The 16,680-nt window shown below is 47.1% G+C and overlaps 1 protein-coding gene across 2 annotated transcripts in view; it reads left to right on the forward strand.

The window, feature by feature from the left end:
- stxbp1a (syntaxin binding protein 1a) overlaps window positions 1-16,680 on the forward strand; it is a 45,843-nt gene that overhangs the window by 21,127 nt on the left and 8,036 nt on the right. For both annotated transcript variants that reach the window (XM_061262791.1, XM_061262792.1), the window contains exons 3-18: window positions 277-358; window positions 2,098-2,174; window positions 3,035-3,113; window positions 4,495-4,598; window positions 6,727-6,875; window positions 7,365-7,449; window positions 7,976-8,106; window positions 8,325-8,432; window positions 8,994-9,054; window positions 9,615-9,680; window positions 10,891-10,971; window positions 11,279-11,417; window positions 12,605-12,714; window positions 13,363-13,464; window positions 13,758-13,843; window positions 14,558-14,712. In XM_061262791.1, the coding sequence (XP_061118775.1) occupies window positions 277-358; window positions 2,098-2,174; window positions 3,035-3,113; window positions 4,495-4,598; window positions 6,727-6,875; window positions 7,365-7,449; window positions 7,976-8,106; window positions 8,325-8,432; window positions 8,994-9,054; window positions 9,615-9,680; window positions 10,891-10,971; window positions 11,279-11,417; window positions 12,605-12,714; window positions 13,363-13,464; window positions 13,758-13,843; window positions 14,558-14,712 (1,615 nt within the window). The remainder of the gene's footprint in view (window positions 1-276; window positions 359-2,097; window positions 2,175-3,034; window positions 3,114-4,494; window positions 4,599-6,726; window positions 6,876-7,364; window positions 7,450-7,975; window positions 8,107-8,324; window positions 8,433-8,993; window positions 9,055-9,614; window positions 9,681-10,890; window positions 10,972-11,278; window positions 11,418-12,604; window positions 12,715-13,362; window positions 13,465-13,757; window positions 13,844-14,557; window positions 14,713-16,680) is intronic.

Raw genomic sequence — 16,680 nt, forward strand, 5'->3', positions numbered from 1 at the left:
ATAGTCTCCTCCTGCTTAGTCTAATCAACTGTACGTCGCTCTGGATAAGAGCGTCAGCCAAATGCCATTATTGTATTGTAATTAATGTTTCTCATGTGTAAACGTAGTCACTGCTGTCAGCCACTGTCACTTCTCCTTTCCTTGTGTTTTAGTCGTGCTTCTAGTCCTCACTGGCATTCACCTGCTTCTGTTTTTTTAACATATCTTCTGGTTCTAACGGGTCTCCCCTTTTTTCTCTCCCGTGTTTCACCGGTTCCTCACCTGTGTTCCACGCAGGCCTTAATCGTGGACCAGCTCAGCATGAGGATGCTCTCTTCCTGTTGCAAGATGACCGACATCATGACGGAGGGGATCACCAGTGAGTGCGGCTCTTTTCCTGTGTTTCCCACTCTGTCGTTCTTCTCCTGACAAAGTGACAATATGTTTTAGGGAATTTTTTGTCAGTTCATTAAAAATTTAAAACTGAAATCTCAAGTATTCAGACCCTTTGCTGTGGCAGTCCAAATTGGGGCCAGGTGCATCCTGTTTGCTTTAATTATCCTTGAGATGTGTCAAGAACTTAATTTGAGTCCACCTGTGGGAAAATGAATTGATTGCACATAGTCTAGGAAGGCACACACCTGTGTATATAAGGTCCCACAACTTACACTGCGTGTCAGGACAGAAACCAGGCCATGACGTCCAAGGAACTCTCTGTAGACCAAGGGTCTTGGTCAGGGAGGTGACCAAGAACCTAATGGTCACTCTAACAGGGCTTCTGAAGTCCTCTGCAGAGATGGGAGAACCAGCCTGGAGGACGACCTTCTCAGCTGCACTCCATCACTCCATCCAAGACGGAAGCCAAAAGCGTATGACAGCCCGCCTGGAGTTGCCCGACAGCATTTAAAATATTCTCTCGTATGATGAGACAAAAATTTAACTCTTTGAGCAGAACTAGAAGCACTATGTCTGGCGAACCCCAGGCACTGTATCACCTGGCTGATACCCCTACGGTGGTGGCAGCATCATGCTTCTCAGCTGCGGGGACAGGGAGACTGGTCAGTTGAGGGACGGATGAATACAGAGGGGTCCTTGAAGAAAACCTGCTCCAGATGCACATGACCTCAGACTGGGGCGACAGTTCACCTTTCAGCATGACAATGACCAGAAGCACACAGCCAAGACAACGCTGGAGTGGTTCCGGTGCAAGTCTCTGACTGTCCTTGAGTGGCCCAGCCAAAGCGCAGACTTAAAACTCATAGACAATCTGTGGAGAAACCTGAAGATGGCAGTTCACGGACGCTTCCCATCCAATCTGACGGAGCTTTAGAGGATCTGCCAGGAAGAATGGGATAAACTGGCCAAATCCAGGAGCGCAAAGCTTGTCGAGACCTATCCAAGAAGACCCAAAGCTCAAATTGCTCAAAAAAGCTGAAATTGCTGCCAAAGGAGCTTCTACAAAGTACTGAATTAAGGGTCGGAATACTTATGTAAATGACAGATTTCAGTTTTCGATTTTTAATAAATTTGGAAAGAAGTTCTCGCTTTGTCATTATGGGTTATTTTGTGTAGATTGAAACCACAATTTTATCCATTTAAAATAAAATCTACAACACAAGTGTGCAAAAAGTGAAGGGGTCTGAATACTTTCTGAAGCCACTGCATATGCTATCCAATGCTAATCCAGCCATTTTATGTACATGTCACCTTTGGTTCAGTTTTCCTACACCAAGATCTTGTGCATATGATACACATAACTGATGAACCATTGATACAATCTCTCTTACTCCTGTGCTAATACTCTTGTGTCCAGTGGACAAGTTGTACTTCCATACTGTACTTTAATGTAAGTCATTGCAGTCAATGTGATATTAAATGATTTATAGTACACATGTACACATTAAAAGTAGAAGTGATGAGCAGTGTATGACTTGAACTAGGGGTTGAATACTGTATGCCAAGTTTTGGTGTGTATTCATCATTGATGCATTCTCACTTGCTATAGTTCTGTGCCAGTAATCTTGTATACAGTACCATACCTCTTCTTCCCAAATTAACATCAGTTCTTCTTCTATGGTTATCGCCTTTGAACTGTGTGTATTCCTCTCCCTCCTCTAGTTGTCGAAGATATAAACAAACGCCGAGAACCATTACCCAGTCTGGAGGCAATTTACCTGATAACCCCCACTGATAAGGTAAACGGTACTATTTTCTGTAAGGCATACACACTCACACACATATATACACCAACCCCCACCCAAAAACACACTTATGCATACATATACAGTACTGTGCAGAAGTCTTAGGCACCCTAGACTTTATTATATATTTGTTTATTTTTGTGTGTGTTAGTATAAAAGAACACATTTGAGATTTGCAAATATTCGTTTTCCAATTATGTAATTTTACAGAGACATTTTTGTATTTAATTTTAAAAAGTAACATATTACTGTAAGAAATTGACTATTTTTTACATACAAACTTGATCAAGGCTGTCTGAGATCAGAAGCAAGGAGCCAACCAAAGTCTGCAGAAGAACTATAACTATATAAGTTCTATAACATGCTTGGAACAACCTCCCTGCTGATTGTCTTATAGAACTGCAGGGCAGCGTTGGCTATCTCAGAGAAGTGATGCATTTTTAACGCTGAAGGTTGGTCACCAAAAATATTGATTTGATTCAGTTTTTAACTATTCTGCCAAATGACTAAAATGTAATGTAAAATGTATAGTACATTTATTTAGGACCTTTCATTGAAGTGCCTAAGACTTTTGCACAGTACTGTACGTATGCACACACATACACATGCCCCGACCAGACACATACACGCACGTTACCCAGCGTATTGATTGGTCACGTGCTCCCTCAATTAGCTGGCTCTTGGTTTGCCCACTCAATCACTGACTCAATCGAGTCCCTCTGTCACTTGGCCACTCGTTTGCTTGCTGGCTCATTTACTAACTAAGTCAAGCTCAAAGCTTCAGCAACACACACAGAATCTCTCTCTCCATTCGCACACCTGTCTCTTACAGTGCTCTCTCTTTTCCTCTCCAGTCTGTAAACACCCTCATTGCAGACTTCAAAGACCCGCAGTCAGCCAAATACAAGGCAGCCCATGTGTTCTTCACAGACTGTGAGTACTCACACCACTCCATCTGCCACCACAGAAAGCTAAGAAGCACACAGCAGACGTTATGACACTCCTATAGTCTTTATTAATCAGAACGAGCTACAATAATACAAACAAATCTTCACTGAGCTGAAGGACCGTTAGATAGCATGATCATTGACTGATGTCTGGTTGCTGTAGTCTATGAGATTCAATATTTCAAATCTATAGTCCAGGTTTAAAAATGAGAAGGATCTACTCAATCAACTCGATAAACTGTTGCTATGGAAACAGTAATTTAATTTAACAGTCTCGTTATGGCTACTGTCGCTACTGTTTTTATATGAACTAGGTTTTATTCGTCTTATCAACTGCCACTGTTGGAATGTTACAGCTTTACTTGTCCATCTCCAGGTGACACTTTCAGGAAAAGCAGTTTGGTTTACTTATTTAGCGCCGATGACACTTTTAGCCTGGATCAAACTTACCCAGGACATTATTGGGATTTTAAAGGAATCCGGAAATAAAATGTAATACTCAGTATCCATTATCTCTATTTAAATTCCAAACACTATGAACAATATGGTTGCCATTTGCCTCTGCTAAATCACATTTAACATTGACCGTGTCATTCTGTTTTTTTGTGATAAAGACGTGATTTATATGAAACTATTATGAAGACGCCAGGGACATAAATCATGTTTATCTGAGAAAGACTAAAAACGAATATTATATTGCATTAGTCCCATAATCGTGTGACTGCTGATGGGAGCTTTAAGAGCTGCGGAGCGGGGGGGAGGAGCTACTCCACGCTGCCCGTCACTGAGATCAATTTGCATAAGTTAAAAATTTAACACTGATTGGTTCAGACCACTGAGCAGCTTAATAAACATAATCAATAAAATATGAAGAGGCCAGTGCAGTGCTAGGCAGGCTAATATCCTGCTATGAAAATAAAGCATAGCTACTGTCATTGCAAATCCTGTAGAATATGACATAAACTGGCATGTGATAAAAATGGTGGTGATGGGAATATTCTGCAGTGATGCGTGTGCCCTGCACCCTGAGCTGCCCTGGCCCTGACTGCAGCTGAACTGGCCCTGACTGCAGCTGAGCTGGCCCTGACTGCAGCTGGCCTGGCCCTAACTGCAGCTGAGCTGGCTCTAACTGCAGCTGAGCTGGCCCTAACTGCAGCTGAGCTGGCCCTGACTGCAGCTGAGCTGGCTCTAACTGCAGCTGAGCTGGCCCTAACTGCAGCTGAGCTGGTCCTGACTGCAGCTGAGCTGGCCCTGACTGCAGCTGAGCTGGCCCTGACTGCAGCTGAGCTGGCCCTGACTGCAGCTGAGCTGGCCCTGGCTGCAGCTGAGCTGGCTCTAACTGCAGTGGTCATTCTGTGGTTTCTCAGCCTGCCCTGACCCCCTCTTCAGTGAGCTGGTGAAGAGCCGTGCTTCCAAAACCATCAAAACCCTGACTGAGATAAACATCGCCTTCCTGCCCTATGAGTCTCAGGTGAGTCCCCCACCTTCACCTCAGCCTCCAACACACCCTCCTCTCAAGTGTAGGGAAAAAAAAGGAGAACTGGGAGAAATGGAGAGAGAGAGATCAGACTGGTCTGTGATCTATATTGGGAAGAGCAGTACACACACACGTGCCTCGGTAGGTTGTTCCCCAGATGCCCAAGTAGCTCAATATTCTAGCAGGCTAGGGGGTAGGGGGGGTAGGGGTGTGCAGAGAACATTATTTTATGACGCGTAGTAGGGGACTATTGGGTTGCTGCAATTGGCTATGCTTGTAAATAAGTGTATACTTGTTTAGTCTCTCAGTACGACGGAAACACAATGCTATGCTCACATTTGCTACCTGCATTGTATGGCTATAAAGCAGACCGAATTGAATTGAACTGATAAATTGAATTGAGAGGCAGAGAGGCCTGCTGAGGAGGAGAGAAGAAAAGAGCAGTGGGGAATATTTTACAGAGGCATCCTGAGAGAAGAGCGAATAGAGGGGATAGAGTGGAATAAAAGGTAGACATTTCTTCGTATCTGTCACAGCGTCCACAAAGGACTGACTCAGAGCCCAGACACTCCGCTCTCTGACTCAGAGGTGCTTCCCTACCCATAACCCCTTGCTCCTGTCCTCAGCCGTTAATTCACGTGAATTTGAGGGTTTGCTTCTGGGGAGATGCCCCCCTCCCCCTTTCTCTGGGCCTCTGCTCGCTCCCGCCCTACATCTTTGACGTCGTTGGCTGGTGATGCATCACGTGTCCCTGGCAGCCAATAGGAGGCTGGGAACACAAGAGGGACCCATCTGCCTGCCAGAAGGACAGTCACGTGACCTTGTGCTGGGGGCAGGTATGGGCAGGGCTCTAGGGAAAGGGAGAGAATGAGTGAGAGAGGAGAGACGGATAGTGAAAGAGACTGTAAGAGGTAGAGCGGAAGAGTACTGGGGAGGAATGAAGGAAGGAGAGATAGTCAGGGATAATGGGGAAGAAGAAAAGAGCTCTAGATAGAGAGAGGGTGGGAAGGAGCGATTGATAGTAATATAGACTGAGAGATTGTGGGAGATGGAAAGAGAGTTCTAGACAGAAAGAGAAGGGAGAGGGTGGGAGGGAAAGAGCAATAGATCGTGATATAGACTGAGAGATTGTGGGAGATGGAAAGAGAGTTCTAGACAGAAAGAGAGAGAGAGGGTGGGAGGGAAAGAGCAATAGATCGTGATATAGACTGAGAGATGGTGGGAGATGGAAAGAGAGTTCTAGACAGAAAGAGAAGGGAGAGGGTGGGAGGGAAAATGCAATAGATCGTGATATAGACTGAAAGATGGTGGGAGAGGGGGAGGCTGTCATGGCACATTTGCCCACACAGTAGACAGCACAGCCTGCCCCTTAGACAGATCAGGGCACCACCGCGTGGGCAGCACAGAAACATGCAGAATCACTAAAAAAGAGGAAATTAGCATAGTGTGTCCTCTCTGTCACCTACAGCAGGCCCGTGCCCCCGTCATCCTGTGTGCATACAGTATACTCACAACAGCACATTGTGGACCAGGACACAGGCTACGCAGGCTAATTTCAGCATCTCTCTCTGCTCATTGGATCCTGCTCAATGTGCCCTGAGCCCAAATACTCATCCGCGAATCACATTAATGACTGGGTCTACTGAGAACTTTAGCATGATCAATCATTGGTGCAAAACACCTCTTGAGTTTGTATGTTCTCCCCTTGTCCGGTTGGGCATTCTCACTCCCGGTTTCCTTCCACACTGAAAGACATGCATGTCAGGGTGCTGTCCTTGACTAAGGCACTGGCCTCAGAGCTGGAGTTGGTCCCTGGGCGCTACACTGTGGCTTCCCCCTGCTCCATAAATAATGAGGATGGCTCAAATTCTGAGGAAAAATGACCCCTTGCATTCAATAAATTATACCTTAAATCCTAAATCTTAAAGTCTTAAAATATATTGGTTCTTGGGTCTTGGTTTTGCACATGATAAAGATCTTAGGAAATCAGGCCCTTAGTGTCGTAGCTGTCAAACGGCCATTTTTTAAAAATACTTTTTTGACACTGATGAATATGGCATTGTTCACCTGCGCTTGATCTGCCCGTAACACTCCATCTCCCACAATGCACCCCTGCTCACAGGTGTTCTCCCTGGACAACCCGGACGCCTTCCAGAGCTTCTACAGCCCCCACAAGACCCAGCTGAAGAACCCGGTGATGGAGCGTCTGGCAGAGCAGCTGGCCACCCTGTGCGCTACGCTGAAGGAGTACCCCGCCGTGCGCTACCGCGGGTGAGCTCCGGGGGGCGCTGCTGACCGCCGTAGATTCTGCGCCATCTCTCTGTTCAAAATGGCTGTGATCGTACGGAACATTCCATCAGTGCTGTGGTTGCTCACACTGTTATTATAGTTATCATTTCATAGTAGTTATAGTTCTCGGTGCGGACATACCTTAGCTGCTCTGTGTGCTCCCCTCCCCGGGGGGGTTGCCATGGTTACGTTAACAGCACGTCATGTGGCGCCGGTGGTGGTTCGACACTCGCTCCAGTTACTATGACCTTGCGAAAGCCGACACAGTATTGTTTCGGTACATCGTTTGTTTGAGGTTTTTTTTATGGGTTTAATATACTGTGGATAACGTCTCCCTCTTCTTGTCTCACCCCATTGCCTCTCCCTATCTCTTGTTACCTCTCTTCTTCTCCCTCTTCCTCTCCCCTGTCATGTCCTCCCTCCTCTCTCTCCCTCTCCCTGGTTTTCCGGGGCCCATTCTCTTCTCTGCAGGGAGTACAAAGACAACGCCACACTGGCTCAGCTGGTGCAGGACAAACTTGACGCCTACAAGGCCGACGACCCCACCATGGGCGAGGTGAGCGAGGCAGGATGGGGAGGAGCCAATGAAGGAAGGAGAGTGGATGAGGGAGCAAGGGGAAATTCAGAATTTTATTGAAAAATGTAGAAGTCGGAGAACCTAGGGAGAGTATCGGTGTAGGACTGAGGGGTGGCTAATCAGCCGGCCTGTAGTGTATTGGTTAAGGTAAATGACTGGGACCCGCAAAGTCGGTGGTTCTGATCCCGGTGTAGCCACAATAAGATCCGCACAGCCGTTGGGCCCTTGAGCAAGGCCCTTAACCCCGTATTGCTCCAGGGGAGGATTGTCTCCTGCTTAGTCTAATCAACTGTACGTCACTCTGGATAAGAGCATCTGCCAAATGCCATTAATGTAATGTAATCATGCTAAAACACTGGGTTTGGGTTCTCGTGTATGCCACAAGCACTCTCTGGTCCAGAATCTTGCGTGTGCCAGTACTTGCTGTGCGTTGCAGCCACACGGGGGGGGGTTAATAACTGAACTTAAGGTGGTGAGATTCCGATTCCCCCCTCCTCTTCCTCAGGGGCCAGACAAAGCTCGCTCTCAGCTCATCATACTGGACCGAGCTTTCGACCCCGTCTCCCCCGTCCTGCACGAGCTCACCTTCCAGGCCATGGGCTACGACCTGCTGCCCATCGAAAACGACGTCTACAAGTACGTCTTTATCTTCTTTCTCATCAGCTATTGCACCTTAGGACCAGAGTTGTGGATCCATTCCATTTCAGTGCAGTTCTGCGAAATAATTAACATTGAATTCATGATTTAAGCTTAATTTCTGATTTCTGACTAAAAGGCAAGATAAGATGGGCGTTTTGGCAGCGCAGCGCTGCTGAACGGCTGTGCAGTTTGACGTGTGCGTGTGTCCGTCGCAGGTACGAGACCAGCGGCATGGGAGACTCACGTGAGAAGGAGGTGCTGCTGCACGAGGACGACGACCTGTGGGTGGCTCTGCGGCACAAGCACATCGCCGAGGTGTCCCAGTGAGTGTCTCCCCTCCGCTGCACCGGCTCCAGGGGACGGGCTCCAGGGGTGGTGGGCTCCAGGGGCGGGCTCCAGGGGACGGGCTCCAGGGGTGGTGGGCTCCAGGGGCGGGCTCCAGGGGACGGGGTCCAGGGGTGGTGGGCTCCAGGGGACGGGGTCCAGGGGTGGTGGGCTCCAGGGGCGGGCTCCAGGGGCGGGCTCCAGGGGACGGGGTCCAGGGGGGGTGGGCTCCAGGGGTGGTGGGGTCCAGGGGTGGTGGGCTCCAGGGAACGGGCTCCAGGGGTGGTGGGCTCCAGGGGTGGATGGCTCCAGGGGTGGTGGGCTCCAGGGGTGGATGGCTCCAGGGGCGGGCTCCAGGGGAAGGGGTCCAGGGGGGGTGGGCTCCAGGGGGGATGGGCTCCAAGGGTGGTGGGCTCCAGGGGGGATGGGCTCCAGGGGGGATGGGCTCCAGGGGTAGATGGCTCCAGGGGTTTGAGAAACTTTCTGTTTCTGCCACAGTGAGAAAAGCAATTCATCTTTCTCTCTCTCTCCCCCACCTTTTTTCCTTCTCATGGTCATAGGGAGGTGACTCGCTCACTGAAGGATTTCTCTGCGAGCAAACGGATGAACACGGGAGAGAAGGTGGGTAGAGTGTGTCTCTGATATCGCTGTGTGACAGAGAAGGTGGGTAGAGTGTGTCTCTGATATCGCTGTGTGAGAGAAGGTGGGTAGAGTGTGTCTCTGATATCGCTGTGTGAGAGAAGGTCGGTAGAGTGTGTCTCTGATACTGCCGCTGTGAAACCTCCCGTCCTCGACACACAGGTGACTCTGAAGGTCTCTGAAGGCAAACTGAGCCTCTGCAGTCTGTGGTAAAATGGCGGACAGCAGGGGCCAGTCACCACCTGATTGGCGGACAGGTCCACAGGGTGCTGTTGCGGTTACCAATTTCTAATTTGAGGTTTCTTATTAATATTCATGCAGGGGCATAGCCAAGAGCTATACCCAGCAGTGAAGGATGTTGTCCTTTGGCATGGTGCCGTGGCTTGTGAATATTCATAGACTGTAAAACCTATCAGCAACGTCTGTAACCAGCTGGAGCTTTTTGGAGAGAGGAGTAGAGAGGACAGGATGAATGCAGGAGCTGGTGAGAATGTAGTATCTGTGGTTGGTGAATGTCCTCCGTGTGCCGTTTGCCTCTGTAGACCACGATGAGAGACCTGTCCCAGATGCTGAAGAAGATGCCACAGTACCAGAAGGAGCTGAGCAAGGTGAGAGAAGGCACATGACACATTACATCACCTCACTACAACACATACCAGGTCGCCTGGCAGAGGATCTTTCAGAAACAGAGAACTCTGGGCTTGTCCATGACTAGGCTTGTTACAGTGCTAGTTACTCTAGTGAGAGATGATTATTCAATTTGAGTTGTGTGGTGTACACTCTCCAGACACTGTGATGAAGGGCCTGTTGCCATCTCTGCATATTCTTCCATTCTTCCATTCCTGTCCTCTCATAGGACTGAGCTAATCACCTTGAAGGAGGAACGTCTCTCAGGTTTTAAATTACTTGCTCGCATCCACTTCGTAATTGTCCTCGATGCTGCCCTCTGGCATAGAAGCACATCCATCACAGAGCTCCTATCCTGTCTGCATTATCCGTTCTAAACCAGAATGTATTTGTTTTCCTGCAGTGCAGCCCTTGACTCATTTATTGTAGTGTACTGTAGCACATGCGTGGTGCATTTTTTTAAAAGTGAGCCATCACAGCAAAGGCAAATTAGCCCTCCAGAAGCACCACAGGGATAACAGCTTTTTCAATATGAATTTGGAACTTTATACATCCCCAGCTCTTGCATACGGTCGGTTCTCTTTGCAGGGAGAGCACATCTGAAATACGCTCTGCAAACAGGCAGTAAAGCTGACATTCACTCTGCACTCGACTTGCTTCCCTTCCTAATGAGTGAGCTGCTTTGCCCCCTGGGTCTGTTCATTAATAATGTACACTGATAGTCTACAGTAGATATACAGTAATCCTGTTCAATCCTGCATCAAATCTGCGTTACCGTGTTTTATGCACAGGGTGCTCATCCTGAATTTGATTTGTTTATACCAGGAACATCAATGAGGATGTCTAAATGCGATCAATTCAATCTCATTAGTGTCAGAGATCGGTCTGTGACGATCAAAGGGTAACACAATTATTGGGGAGATTACGATAAGTGTGTGTGTGTATGTGTGTGTGTGTGTGTGCGTGTGTCTGTACGTGTATTTGTGTCTAGTATACCGGTGTTGGTGTGTACTGTGCAGTGTGTGCTTTGGGATGGAATATGTCGCTGTGCATATGTGTGTGTGCATCTGCGTATGTGTGGTGTGACATGTTCTAGAGGCTAACTGCGAGGTGATGCAGTGGTGATGTCACAGGTGATGTCACAGAGTGATGTCCCGGGTGTTGACCCTGCGTTTCTCCGTGGCCCTGCAGTACTCCACTCACCTGCAGCTGGCTGAGGACTGCATGAAGCACTACCAGGGGACCGTGGACAAACTGTGCCGTGTGGAGCAGGTGAGCACACCTGGGCTGAGAATCAGAGCGGACACGTCTCAGTGCAGTGTTATACAGCTGTTACAAACACCACAGTGCGGGAAGAACCAAGACCCCAAGGTCAGGCGTGACAACTCAAACCCAGTGCTGAACATGACAGGAATCCGAGACAGGTTATCCAAGACAGCCTTATCTTCTATCAGTTAATAAATCAATTGCATCTTGACAGAAGCTTGTGTTGAGTTTCTGGGAAATGTACCCTGACCTCTTAGTAGAAGCTTGTGTTGAGTTTGTGTGGAAATGGGGTGACGCGAAGGTCTCCCCTCAGGACCTGGCGATGGGCACGGACGCTGAGGGCGAGAAGATCAAAGACCCCATGAGGGCCATCGTGCCCATCCTGCTGGATGCCAACGTCAGCACCTACGACAAGATCCGCATCATCCTGCTCTACATCTTCCTGAAGAACGGTAGGGGCACATGCGCTACGGAATACGATATACCACACGCTACAGAATACACACTACACCCCATACAATATACCACACACTACAGAATACACACTACACCCCATACAGTATACCACATGCTACACCATACACATTACACCCCACCCTACATAATACATGATACACCCAATAAAATATACCACCCTACACAATACACGTTATACCCATACAATATACCACACGCTACACAATGCATGATACACCCCATACAATATACCACACGCTACACAATGCATGATACACCCCATAAAATATACCACACGCTGCACAATACATGTTACACCCCATACAATATACCACACAATACGCAATACACACTACATCCTTAGACAGGATCTGATCGTCGCGTTCTTTCTGAAGGGAGTGCCAGGCGAACCCTTAACAATTCTACTTCATACACAAAGCCATGAAGCCCACATTCTACAACCCGCAATCCATGTGCTTGTGCTACATGCTACATGCAATAATTACACACAACATGCAACACCATGGGTAACACCCCAAACAGTACTGCCCAGATAAATGGTTGGCATTTATATAGCGCCTTTATCCAAAGCGCTGTAGAATTGATGCTTCTCATTCACCCATTCATACATACCCTCACACATCAATGGCAATTGGCTGCCATGCAAGGCTCCACCCAGCTCATCAGGAGCATTTGGGGGTTAGGTGTCTTGCTCAGGGACACTTCAACCCACCCAGGGCAGGATCGAATGGGCAGCCCTCCGACCACCCAATGACACCCACACCCAGCGCTGTGCCCCAGAGGACACTGGGAAGCCATCTCAGTGGAGAGAGAGCTGTTGTGATTAACCTGTGATATTAGGTGGGTGTAGGTGACTCCATTCAAGGGCACACTCCTGTGTATTAACAAACTCCATTATCCTACGGTTATCATACATCCTTTGAATGCATTTATCTTGATGAGATGTCAGGTTTTTATTGGGGGAGGGGTTGGTGTTTAACGCAGAACACATTACACTAAACTGTGCAGAGCATATCGAATGAGAAATCAATATGTCTGCAAACAGTAAATAAAGAAAGTGGAGGTTAAGTGAAACATATCAAGGATGGATTAGAGTAAATGAGATTAGCTCTACTGCCGCGGTAGCAGGTTTTCACCGTGTCTGTCTCTCTGTGCATGACAGGCATCACGGAGGAGAACCTGAACAAGCTGATTCAGCACGCTCAGATCCCCCCAGAGGACAGCGAGATCATCACCAACATGGCCAACCTGGGCGTACCCATCATCACAGACGTGAGCGCCTGCCTGTCTGTCTGTCTGTGTGTCTGTCAATCTGCCTGTCTGTGTCTCTGCCTGTCTATCTGTATGTCTGTCTGTCTGTTTGTGTGTATATCTGTCTGTCTCTGCCTGTGTGTCTGTAAATCTGCCTGCCTGCCTGTCTCTCTGTGTTTCTGTCTGTCTGTCTTTATGTCTGTCTGTGTGTCTGATTGTCTGTCTTTCCATTTACTTTCACCTTAACCTTCTGCCCATGTGTGTCTATCATCTTTATTAGAAACAACGTGTGTGTTGCTGAGTCTCACAGTTTCTGTGCCTGTCTTGCATTCTCTTTCTTTCCATCTTACCCTTTCTGTCTGTCTGGCACTCTCTCTCCAGAAGTTTAGCATTCTATAGCTTTGTCAGTTCTGTACGTTCAGTCTCTCAGTCTGTCCATATGTGTGCACAGTATGTCAGTATGTCAGTATGTCAGTATATCAGTGTATCAGTATATCAGTATATCAGTGTGTCAGTGTATCAGTGTCTGTCACTGTTTAAGACCTTCTGTTCACCCCACATGCTCTCTTTCCCACTAAGAGAGACATTAATATTTATTTTTCTATCCGTCTCATTGTTTGGGATTAAACAAACGTCTAACCAATCATGCTCCTCTCCCTCCCCCTGCAGTCCACCCTGCGCCGGGGAAAGAAATTGGACCGCAAGGAGCGCGTGAGCGAGCAGACCTATCAGCTGTCCCGCTGGACCCCGCTGGTGAAGGACATCATGGAGGTCTGTCACGCGTTCTGCCAGCTCCGGTTCTGCCTGCCTGAGTCTCTGTGTCTGTGTCTCTGTGTGCCTGTGTCTGTGTCAACGAGAGCTCTGTGAACCCTGCTGATTACAGTCTACTGTAAAAACAGTTATTCTCTTATATGCCTGCTTGTTTTAGTTAGTAACGTGTTTCCTCAGGGATCTGTCAGCATTTGAAAGAAGTACTTGTCCCAGTTGCGCCTGCCTGGGTCTGTGTGTGTGTGTGTGTGTGTGTGTGTACTGTGTAAGAGCTCACTAACCTGTCTGTACTGCAGGATGCCATCGATGATAAGCTGGACACTAAGCACTACCCCTACATCTCTACCCGCTCCTCTGCCTCCTTCAGCACCACAGCTGTCAGGTACTGCACACACACACAACCTACACACACACACACACTCGCATGCACACGCACGCACACATGCTCACACACACACCCTACACACATACACACACACACACACACACACAAACACACACGCACTCGCGCACACATATGCTCACACACACACACACACACACACACACAGTCGCACATCCTCCACACACATGCCCTCACAGAAATTCACACACACATGCTCCCTACATACACAGTATACAGTACACAGACATGCACACACATTATACTCACTCACAAAACACATGCACACATATGACACACACATGAACAGTTTTTGCACACGCACCAAAATGTTAATGTATCCCTCTTCCAGTAATTGGAAAGGAATGGATGTGGAATTTGGAGCAGTAAAAAATGTTTTTATAAAACACATACATTTATCCTGACAACATGCCACTGAAATTTCTCTCTACAGTAAACAGGATAAACTTCTCTCAGACCTGGGGCCTGTAGACTGAAACTGTCCAAATATTGAACATGGACTGAAGTAAAAATAGCTGTTCACTTTGTACAAACCCTGAATCCTGTTTTGTGGGGGTCCTGCTCTGGCCGCAGAGTGAGTCACTGTGCAGGACCCTGCCAGGTTCAGCCTGAGCTGCTGTATTTGAGTGAAATATTTAGGAATGCTAACTGCGTTGTGTTATGACCCCCGCCCCCTCCCTCCCTGCCCGGCAGTGCCCGGTACGGTCACTGGCACAAGAATAAGACCCCGGGGGAGTACCGCACCGGGCCGCGCGTCATGGTGTTCATCATCGGCGGCGTGTCTTTCAGCGAGATGCGCTGTGCTTACGAGGTCACACAGGCCAACGGCAAGTGGGAGGCCGTCATCGGTGAGTCCGCCACCAGGGGGTGCCATCGAGTCCCCCCGTCACATTATCAGGGGAGGGGAGGAGAGGGCGATTTACAAAGGCGCAGCCGTTGAAGAGTCTTTGCTTATCCAGGCGCAGACATCATAAATTGATGCATGATACACAATAGCCTAGGAGGACAGTGTAGATCACAGAGAGAAACGGCTCATATATAAATCTATAATCTATTTATATGTGACACACACTCACACCACTACTGATATTACCTCATCTTTAGATATTTATTGTTGCCTTGGATACTACCAACCCCAAAGCAGCTCTTTTCTAGTTAACCCACAGCTGTTAGAAGTTGTCATGGCTACTATACCACTGCAGGGGTGCGACTTGATAATTAAAGGGTGGATGGTGGGGGTAGGGGGTGGGGTTGGGGACATTCAGGAAAGGTTGGCGGGGGTCTGGAGATTAGGAGGTAGAGAGGCTAATTGAGCTGGCCTGCAGACAGGTTGGACACCATTTGTTTGTGATACTTTGTGTTACCCAGCAACAGGCAGTGAAAAAAGTAGAGGAGCAGTGTGTGAATTAGTGGAGTCAGGTCATATATTTATCTCCCTTGAACAAACCTTCCGGCAACAAGACTCCACTGCAGGTTTAAATCAGTAGAGGCCGCAGCAGAAGTTAATTTCCGTAGCATTTATTCTTCAGGTTAGAGGTGGTTCTACTGTGTCATATATACAGTACTGTGCAGAAGGCACCCTAGACTTTATTATATATATGTTTATTTTTTGTTCGTATAAAAAAACACAAAGAAAAAAAAGCAATGGACAAATTTTTACATAAAAACTTGATCAAGGCTGTCTGAGATTAGAAGTAAGGACCCAAACAAAGCAAGTTCTCCAACATGCTTGGAACAACCTCCCTGCTGATTGTCTTATAGAACTGCAGGACAGCGTTGGCTATCTCAGAGAAGTGATGCAGTTTTAATGCCAAAGGGTGGTCACAAAAAATACTGATTTGATTCAGTTTTTAACTATTCTGCCAAATTACTAAAATGTAATGTAAAATATATAGTACGTGTATTTAGGACCTTTCATTGTATTATTTTTGAAATAATCTTATCTGTACATAATGTTATACAGGTGCCTAAGACTTCTGCACAGGACTGTATTTACAGTGCAGTCCGTAACTATTTGGACAGTGTCGCATTTTTTTGTTGTTTTGGCTCTGTATTCCAGCACATTGAAATACAACCATATTGGATGAACAGTGATGGAATTGTAGCCATTTTCATACATAGTCTCCCCAATTTTAGGGGACCAAAAGTACAAGTGGCTGCTCAAATGTTTCTTAGACAGGTGTATTAAGATTAATCGTTAGTTCATGCACAAAAGAGTTAGCAAAAGGTCTAGAGGTTGATTCTAGGAGTGCCATCTGTATTTGCAGTCTGTGGTTGTTGTGTCAGAAGTGTCAATGCCAGTGAAGTAGGCCATCATTAACCTGAGGAATCAGAGTAAATCAATCAGAGACATAAACAAAAAATGTGGTGTGCAAAATCAACTGTGTGGTACATTGTTAGTAACTCACTGTTGCACTCAGCAGTGGTATACGACCAGGTAGATCCAGGTAGATCACACCATTCAAAAATGATTATTTGAATGGTGAAGAAAAACTAACTGTAACTAACTGCTCAACAGAAAAGAACAATCAAGAATGTTCTCGGTGATGTAGTCAGTCTGTGTTCATTTGTCCTTTTGGTCCCCTAAAATTGGGTGGGCTATGTATAAAATTGTGCACTTTAACCACATAGTTAGACTATTTGTTTGCTGGAGTACAGAGCAAAAACAACAAAAAATGTGTCACTGTCCAAATACTTACGGACTGGACTGTATGTGCAGTATTGACTGGTAAAATAAAAACCCACATACAGGTGTGTTTTTCTGTTGGAAATCTGTGGGAATTTTTACTGAAACATGTTACTAATCAAACCGTCAG

The sequence above is a fragment of the Conger conger genome, chromosome 12 (genome assembly GCF_963514075.1).
Source record: "Conger conger chromosome 12, fConCon1.1, whole genome shotgun sequence".
NCBI classification, from domain to species: Eukaryota; Metazoa; Chordata; class Actinopteri; order Anguilliformes; family Congridae; genus Conger; species Conger conger.